This window comes from Oreochromis niloticus, linkage group LG12 (assembly GCF_001858045.2).
Source record: "Oreochromis niloticus isolate F11D_XX linkage group LG12, O_niloticus_UMD_NMBU, whole genome shotgun sequence".
In the NCBI taxonomy this organism is placed as follows: Eukaryota; Metazoa; Chordata; class Actinopteri; order Cichliformes; family Cichlidae; genus Oreochromis; species Oreochromis niloticus.
This window is the reverse complement of record NC_031977.2, coordinates 855,385-864,015: the sequence shown is the minus strand read 5'-3', so window position 1 is coordinate 864,015 and position 8,631 is coordinate 855,385. Positions and strand designations below refer to the sequence as shown.

Sequence of the window (8,631 nt, the reverse complement as noted above, 5' to 3'; positions counted from 1 at the left end):
GATGATGGATGGAGGACAGTTAGTGAATGAGGAAGTGCAGAGGATGAGGAAGGAGGAAGGGAGGGCAGCTATGAAGAGGATGAGGAGTGTAAAGGTATAGAGATGTTTAAGAGAGGGCAGTGGACGTTTGAAGCAGACTGCTTAACACAATCCTGGAGAGTGAGAGGATGATGAGGATGAAGAAGAAGTGCACCGGTTCCTGTTTTTCAAGAACAAGGGTGATGTGCAGAGCTGCAGGAACTACAGAGGGATAAAGCTGATGATCCACACCATGACGATATGAGAAGGAGCTGTTCAAGTGTTGCCCTCCTGGCCTGGTGGGTGTCAGGGAGGGCTGTGATCCTAAATCCTGCTACTGTATATTCAATTAGATCATAGTTTACAGCTTCGACTGCAGGATTTATTCTGCTTCCTTCAACAAGGAAACACAAACTCATCCATCCAGTCAGACAAACATACCACTCACATCACAAAATACAAAATACTATAAACTCACAGCAAGTGGCGAGTAAATGAAGCATTCATATAACGCCCATTATTGAACTTGAAGAAGAAGTTTGTGTCTAAATCCAGGTGAGGATGATAAAAGCTGTTTGATTTACTGGATCATCAGATTTTCTGACACTGGTTTTATTTGATTACAGACACAACAGAGAGATGAAGGTATGTTTGTGTCTCTTTCTCAGTGTGTTGGATGAGAACATTTGACTTTTCTAAAAAGTCTTTGTCACGTAACAACGTTGTCACGTTGTTAAAGTCAATTTAAAGCTTTGAATGACATCCATTAAAAGGAGATTCTTTGATTAGCACCAGATTCATGTTGATTTCAAACTAAAATGATAAATACTGTGGTTGATAGTTACCAATGTGTAGACTGATCAGTCTACACAGTCAGAGCTGAATCTGTGACGTGTTCAGTTTTTCCTTAACGAAATACAGGAGAACATCTGTCCTTTAAATGAGTTCATTTGCTTTGGCGGTTGAAATTACAAGTTACAAATTACAAGTCTTGAAGAAACCTTTCTTGAGATTTTCTGGAGTAACTGAATCTTTATATCTTAGTGAGGCATCCAAGGCAAGTAAACTAATGTGCAAGAAACTTTCAATTGTTGCAACAGTTACTGTACATTATTGTTTAAATGTGAAGGATGTACAATGTGAATCTGAACAGAGATTCAACATCTTGTACTTACAGTTATGTCCTTTTGCTCGAGGTCGACTCCTCCAGCAATACTGAAACCAAGTCCTGAACTTTCTCCTTTACTCAGGACAACAAGACGAGTATTTCTTTTAACCTGCAAAACACAGAGAGTGACAAATAATGAAAACCCAAACTCAGCTGGACTCTGCTGTATCTGCAGTGAGGCATTACCTTGGTTTGCTGAAGCAGGGTTGATATGTAAGATTTCGCTGTTAGTGAGGACAGCAGTGTTTGCAGTTTACACCGACTCACAGGTGAAGCCGACAGCTCCTCTAAACTGCAGAGAAAAGGTCATCGAATCAGGACATTTAATGTGTTTCTTCTCATTTTAAAGAAAACTCCTGTTTATAATAAAATGGCACATTTCAGAATGCAGCTGTTTCCCACGTTTAATCTGAGATGTTTGAAATATTTCAACAGTAATATGTTCTTCACCAGTGCTTATTATAACCTGCTTATTGCATAATCATTGTCATATAGGGCATCAAATGAATGTAGCAGAGAGATGGTAGGGCATCATGTTTAGATGGTCTCGCTCAGAGCTGTGATAATCTGTTACAGTCAAGTCTTCATCTCACAAAGATCCTGCTCAGCAACAAAGTCAGAATGTGCATCATTTTATTAGGAAAATATTCAATAATTCTGAGCAGTGATGTGTGAAGGAACTGCTGTGAGCCAGTGTGAGGGTGGACTTATTTAATACATGTGTGCTGCTGTACGTGACTGCACACGCTGTGAAGCCTGATGCTATCTGTCCAGCTTGGAGAACGGTTAGTTTGCATCATTATCTGCCTGATTACAAGTAAAGACGTGTATTTCACCCACATTTCACAGTAATGTTTGGAGCAAAGTAGCAGCTGTGATTTACAATGACTGCTTTAAAGTCTCACCTGATGGACCAGCCGAGCTGCCGGCCATGGGTCTCTCGGGTCCTCTGAGCAGTCTCTGCAGTGACTTCAGCCTCACTGTGGTTAACCCTGTTCACATCTGCTTTCACTGGAGCTGCACAGGTTGGAAAGCTGTCAGTCACCGGGGCTATAGTAGACTGGGTGTCAGTGTCTGTTTTATCTGCAGTGCTGCGCCCTCCTGCAGCGTCCTCTTTGCACAGTTTTTCCAGCTCTGGCATGCTGAGAGCCCTGAGCTGCCGTAACCTACTGTAGAGAAGTCTGCCATGTTTCTTGCGCAGCACTGGAGGAGTCTGTGGTGCAGCCCCATCTGGAGCTTTGTGAACTTCATTCTCAGAAGATTTACTAAGAGAGCAGGATGTGGCTGGAAGCAGATTTTCCACATAAGAGCTAAAACTCCTTTGGCGTGTCCGGAAGTCAGCAGCATTAACCAGTTCCATATAACCTGCAATCCTTTGGTTCAGCGGGGCTCTATATGCCAGCGCATACGGCTGAGGATCACTGCTTTTCACCAGGGACTTGTCAACATTAGCCAGATTCTCAAAGGATTTGATTTTATGTCGGACAGAGAAAGGACTGTAATCTGCAGACGAGGCAGTGTGTGTGGACAGTCTCACTGTCTCTTCTGTCTCCATAACCGTCACAGGTTTTAAACCTTTACTTGCTGAATGAGCTGCTGTAGAAGACAGTGAATGAAATGCTGTGTTGGTGACCGAGGCAGCTGTTCTTTCTTCTGCGGTGACAGTGGATGAATGCATTGCTGCTAATCGTGCATCTTTATCATTTCTGTGTTTATCTTTTGAAACCTTTTTGTCTCTGTGTGACATAGCTGCTGCTGCTGCTGCTGATCCTGATGATGAAGACAGTCGCACTTCCATGAATGTCCTCTGAGTGGCAGGTGAATGTGATTCAGCTTTTGCTTCGTAACCTACGTGCATATCTTTTTTGGGCAGCTGCACAGTTTGCAAAGCTCCATCTGAATTTCCATGCTCCGTCATTATTTGCTTTGTGTCACCTGCTGTGGCCAAAGCTAGGCAACTCCTGACATCAGGCTGGTTAGTGGGCTTCAAAATCTTATTGGTTACCACAGCTGGTGGATTTGTTGACTGTCTGAAGGAAGCCTTTGTATCTGCAGGGACTGGACTTGCACTCCCCAACAGTTTTTGAAGAGGCTCCTCTGGGTTGTTCTTCTTTTTAGTACTCAAACTGTTGGAAAGGCTGTCAGCTGTGGGAGGGGAGCCCCCTTGTGGCGAGAGTGCACAGCTGCACTATTGAGCACATGTCCCAGTGATCAGAGTTTCTTGAGCTAACACAGAGCAAAAGGCCACCTGGCAGACTGACTCATCAGGGGATGTCTACACACGGTGTGAGTCGTGTGCGTCACTAAAGAATTGTGAGTAGCTGTGGGGCCCTGCCTGGAAAGGACAGTTTTAGTCTTTTATGCCATTTAGTAGTGATGGGTAGATGAGGCCTCGTGAAGCGTTTCAGCACATTCCCCAAACTGTATCGGCACTGTGTCGACACAGTTTTGCTGTTTTGCTCCATACTGACACCTGCTGGACCTTAAATATCATTGCAGGCAACTTACTTGAGACTCACAACATTTCACAACAATTCAATGACCTAGTCATACTTATACACTGTAAGGTATTGTACTTTCTATGGAATCATTTTATATCTTTTATATTGCAAATATTGTAGACATCACCAGTGTGTGAATGGGTGGATGACTGGATGTGTAAAGCGCTTTGGGGTCCTTAGGGACTAGTAAAGTGCTATACAAATACAGGCCATTTACATCTTTAAAATATAGTGTGAATGACATTAAGTGAAAATTAAAATGAAAGTATTGTGAATGTAATATTACCCATTCGACTCAGAGTTTATTATAAACTTCTATTCAGAAAAATAAGTTTATCCAATCTTTTTGCATTCAGTCTATTGAGTTTTTTTTTTATTTTTTTTTACACCTTTTCCCCAGCTTTGGAAAACTCACAGGCACAGATGAAGCTGGGGTACACAAAAGCTGTAAAGTCAGGTGGAAAAGGTTCTGATAAGATGTCTTCCTATTCCCCCAATATGTTAAAGGATCCTCTGATCTTGGAATGTTTCTCTCCGACACTCTCCACAATACTAAGGGGTTGGCAGTCCTTTATAATAAAATTCAGGACTGCCTGGTCCAGAAAAGTCTTCCTAGATGCTTGATTTGAAAAATAAAACACATACTAATAAAAAAAATGATGATAAAGCTGTTCAGTGTCAGTATAGGCCGACCTGTGTTCATTTTCGGTGTGTTTGTCTCCTCATTTTCATGTTTGGCTCTGTAATGCCTCTGTAACACTGAGGAGGTGCTTTTGTTTGTAAGAAAGCTCCGCAGAACAGATGCAACATTTATCCTGCATAAAATGAAATAAATAATTTACACTTCAAGTCACATTGCTGTTTTTCCTATTCTGATAGATTACACTGAAACAAACAGTTACCTTATTTGCAGTTAAAAGATCAAAATGATCCCACACAGCAGAAACGTTTCTTTTTCTTTCGGGCTCCATTTTGTTATGGAGAGATGTGTATTTTTTTTTCTTTGCCAGAGTAATTTTGTGGGGGGTTTTTTGGTGGCGACTCATTCCGTTGGCAGATGCGGATACGGTACCTTTTAAACACAGTTTGGCGCGTTGGCAATGAGCGATACAGCAGCTGTATCGATCACGTGACTTTTTCTTAAAGTGACGCACGCACCGATACAGGCATCGCTAGGTGAGCTTGATACATGCGTCGGTGTGTCAGTTTTGCAGGACCCATCACTACCATTTAGACATTTAGTGAATGTAGAACTGCAATGTGTATTGACCTGTTCGCTAGGTGGCTAGTTCATGCTACTAATGCTACTTGTTATGCTACATACTTGCTAACTGTAAGCTAAACCCATTTGGTGTTTTGTGATATATTGTTGTTGTTGGGTGTATTGGCAATCAATGTCATGTACTGTAAGGGTTTGGGGGTAGTGTATGAAACTTGTGCATGTAAATGTTCATATAGGAATTCCCATTTGTAGTTCTGGTTAGATTTGAAGAAAGCTAATGAATCATAATTCATGACTCAGAGGTTTATTACATTCAGTATTCTGTATATGTTCTGTTCACAGACCACACCCACACCCCTCACCACTTTGTAAGCCTGCGGTTGCATTACTGTGTTGCTGTACTGTGCTGTTAAGCTAAGGAATCACAGTAAAGACGGTATAACCTTTAACCGTGCGTCCAGTGTGTTCTGACCGACACCCCAAGGTGAACACCACTGCTATTCAGCCAACGCCTATACAGTCCTGGGTTCAACCCAAATTAACATAAGTGTGGAAGAACCACTTTCAACCTGAAGTCTGAAGTTACTCGTCCACACAGGACTGTGTGAGTAACCGAGGTGTTTCAGCTTTGAGTTTGTCTTAGGTAACGAGCGAGCATCAGGCTTTAACGTATCTTTACACTGCACGACTTTCTGATTGTTGCTAACTGACGCTGACATTTTGCAGAGCCTGGAGCCTAAGGGGTTGGATTCCACTGAATATGTTTGTGTGTCGTCACACCCCAGTAAATCTGATCTTTGGGAGACGTCTGCATGCAGATTTTCAGTGACAGAGTGGGCTGCTGGTGGAGCATGGTTTCTGTAAGAGCTTGTGTGTCTGGATGCTGCACACGCTTTAACTCTGTCAAAGTGTGACTGTGTAGCAGAAACAGGTACTGTACTGTGGAGAAACTGGCATGGTGGCCGTGTACAAGAGACACCACCAATACCATCTGGAGGAAACCTGGTCTTGTTAGGAGAGACGGCATCTGTTAGATTTGTATTGTTTATTGCCATTTATGCTTAGAAATATTTACTCATATATGCTTAGAAGTATATAATTGATTGTGTAGTGATAGGAGGTTTGATCCTTAATAGTCTGTAACAACTCTGTGTAGCATGAAGAGGGGAGTGTGTTCACTCCTCTTCAGAGTGTTCTGGCATAGATCACACACCTCCTAGGAGAGGTCGTATCTTCTCCTGCTGATATATGGTATAACAAACACACGTATATCTGTTTGAGTCTAAGAGCCTTTTGTTCAGATGTACCGTTAGACTCCTGGCACCAGCTTTGGGGAGTCTTCACGGGGTCACATTTTGACCCCACACATATACACACACAGACAAGGTATTCTTTGTTCACATGTATACCTATGTAAGGGGTCATATGTTAATGACCCTATGCATATTCATGTAACCATAATAAAAGAGCAGTGTTACGGGAGAGCGGACGAGAGCAACTGGGGTCAAGCGAAGGAACGGCGCCTGTCCAGTTCTCTCCCGTGCACGTGAAACATAAAGAATGTTGCCTACTCGTGTCTTGCTTGCTGTGTAATTACATTGCCTTCAACGTTCCAACGAATAAGGTTAAGCTATAAACCTATCAGCATCCATCCCACTTTGGATGGAGCAGCTCTCATTTCTAGAAATATGGACCAATTTATTAAACCCCCCAAAATATGACTATCCAGAGTTGGGACCAGGAAGCAGAGTTGCAGTCTTACACGCCTCTCTGCAGCTTCTCTCCTCCTGCTACCCCCCCAAAAACCCATCTCCATTGAGACTGTGTCAGCTCCCAAACAGACAAAAAACAAACTAAAAACCAGCAACAAACAACTTAAACATAAAAAATCACAAAGAAAGAACAATACAGTATCCACATCTGAACCAAAGAGTAAAACAGTGAAATGTGGATTATTAAATATTAGGTCTCTCTCCTCCAAGTCTCTGTTAGTACATGACTTAATAATTGATCAACAAATCGATTTACTCTGCCTTACAGAAACCTGGTTGCAGCAGGATGATTATGTTAGTTTAAATGAATCAACACCCCCGAGTCATTCTAACTACCAGAAACCTCGAAGCACAGGCCGAGGGGGCGGTGTGGCAGCAATTTTTCACACCAGCCTATTAATCAGCCACAGACCCAGACAGACTTTTAATTCATTCATATCTGTGTATATTGTGAGTGACAAACTTATCATCTGTGAGATTACAGCTTTTAAACAAGGAATAACATAAGTAAAGAAAAGTAAAATAAAACCAGGGAAACTCCCAACGCCGATCAGCAGTCTCTTTAAAACCTGTTAAAGTTGAGCGCTTCTTCCTGGATGAGGATGATGATGATGTTGTTATGCACTTTACAAAAGTCATTCTGAAGGTGTGGTCGGAGATCAGAATCAGTGTACTTGTTCCAGGGTGTTTCCCATACATTGTTAATGCTCGGCATGTGTGAGCAGACGTAACAGTCTTTCTCTGTGGTTTTGTTAAACACATATCTGTATCAGGCATTTTTCATCCAAGGATGGATGTGATCTTGTGTCATGTCCATTAGGTGGAGGTTGTCGTACGTCCATCTTCTCTGTCTGCCTCGTGGCTCAGCTGCTGTTGGCATCAGCTGGGGTCCTGTAAGGGTGAGCTTTGTAGTCAAGGTAACCAGCAGGGTTCCCCTTCCCATGGTTGCACATAGGTCCATCACACCTACACCTGGCTGCCCTAAAGTTGATCGGATAGAGATTGGAGTGCGGGCTTACCCTACGGGGGCCCAATCGGCACTTGCCACCCTCACCCCCGAAACAACCAAGCGTAGGTGCTTCCTCCTTGGTGTCGGGGCTTCCCGGGACCTCAACCTTTTTGCAGTGGCTCTGATGTATCCAGGAGGGTCTCTCTGCAATTTTACAGGCTGTGGGTGTTGTCAATAACACTTGGTATGGGCCCTCCCAGCGAGGCAAGGTCCAATTTTTCCTGTGGAGCACCCGTATTAGGACCCAATCGCATTTTCTAAGTCTCTGTTTTATGGTGCCGTTAGTTCTCTCCACTAATCCTGCACTCTGTGGGTGATAAGCACAATGGTTTTTTATGCTGAATCCTAGTGCTTCAGAGACTTTACTGATCACATCATTGACAAAATGTGTCCCATTATCTGATCTTATCAGAGTAGGGATGCCATATGTTGGAATGAAATGATTGCATAGGCAATTTGCAACTGAGATTGCATCTGCTTTTTTCACTGGATAAATCTCTGACCATTTTGAGAATACGTCTATAATCACTAGAGCGTATCTTGAGCCTTGACTTTCACTTAATTCAATAAAATCCATGTGAATGGTGTGAAATGGATGAGGTGGTGTGGGGAAATGTCCTCTTTTTGTCCTCAGATTGCCTTGTGAATTGTGTTTTTGACAAATCATGCATGTCCTCACAAATTCCTTTGCTGAAGTTTCAAAATTTAGAGTATAAAAGTGTGTGTTTATGACTTGGACCATTCCCCCCGTTGAAATATGGGTCACCCCATGGGTCACCAATGCTGCTGTTCTGTGTAGGGACTTTGGGAGTATTGGTTTACCTTCACAAGTCATTAGATCATCTTCTAGTTGTGCTCCATACTTTAACCATTTCTTCTGTTCTGTAGTTGGTGCGGCTTTTTGTTCATCTTTAAGTACATCAAGTGGTATTTGCACAGAG

General features: G+C 42.6%; 1 protein-coding gene and 1 long non-coding RNA gene across 3 annotated transcripts; one reads left to right on the top strand and one right to left on the bottom strand.

Moving 5' to 3' along the window:
* Window positions 1-1,115: 1,115 nt before the first annotated feature.
* Window positions 1,116-3,304, bottom strand: LOC109204377 (PDZ domain-containing protein 2-like). Its single transcript, XM_019365198.2, has 3 exons — window positions 2,092-3,304; window positions 1,373-1,478; window positions 1,116-1,295 (listed from the first exon to the last, which is right to left on the bottom strand). The coding sequence occupies exons 1-3, from the start codon at window positions 3,102-3,104 to the stop codon at window positions 1,176-1,178; spliced, it is 1,239 nt and encodes a 412-aa protein (XP_019220743.1). The 5' UTR covers window positions 3,105-3,304; the 3' UTR covers window positions 1,116-1,175.
* A 98-nt stretch (window positions 3,305-3,402) lies between these two features.
* LOC112841895 (uncharacterized) lies at window positions 3,403-5,837 on the top strand. Of its 2 annotated transcripts, none has more exons than XR_003213361.1 (2): window positions 3,403-3,499; window positions 5,252-5,837. It is a non-coding gene; the product is annotated as an uncharacterized LOC112841895 (long non-coding RNA). The 2 variants fall into 2 exon arrangements; XR_003213362.1 differs by lacking the exon at window positions 3,403-3,499 and adding an exon at window positions 4,363-4,863.
* Window positions 5,838-8,631: the final 2,794 nt, after the last annotated feature.

Excerpts from the sequence above, each read along its gene's own strand:
- LOC109204377 (XM_019365198.2), bottom strand. The coding sequence starts at position 3,104 with ATGACGGAGCATGGAAATTCAGATGGAGCTTTGCAAACTGTGCAGCTG. Across the intron at positions 1,479-2,091 it reads CAGCTCGGCTGGTCCATCAG|TTTAGAGGAGCTGTCGGCTT; the intron begins GTGAGACTTTAA and ends TTTTCTCTGCAG. Across the intron at positions 1,296-1,372 it reads CCCTGCTTCAGCAAACCAAG|GTTAAAAGAAATACTCGTCT; the intron begins GTAATGCCTCAC and ends TGTGTTTTGCAG.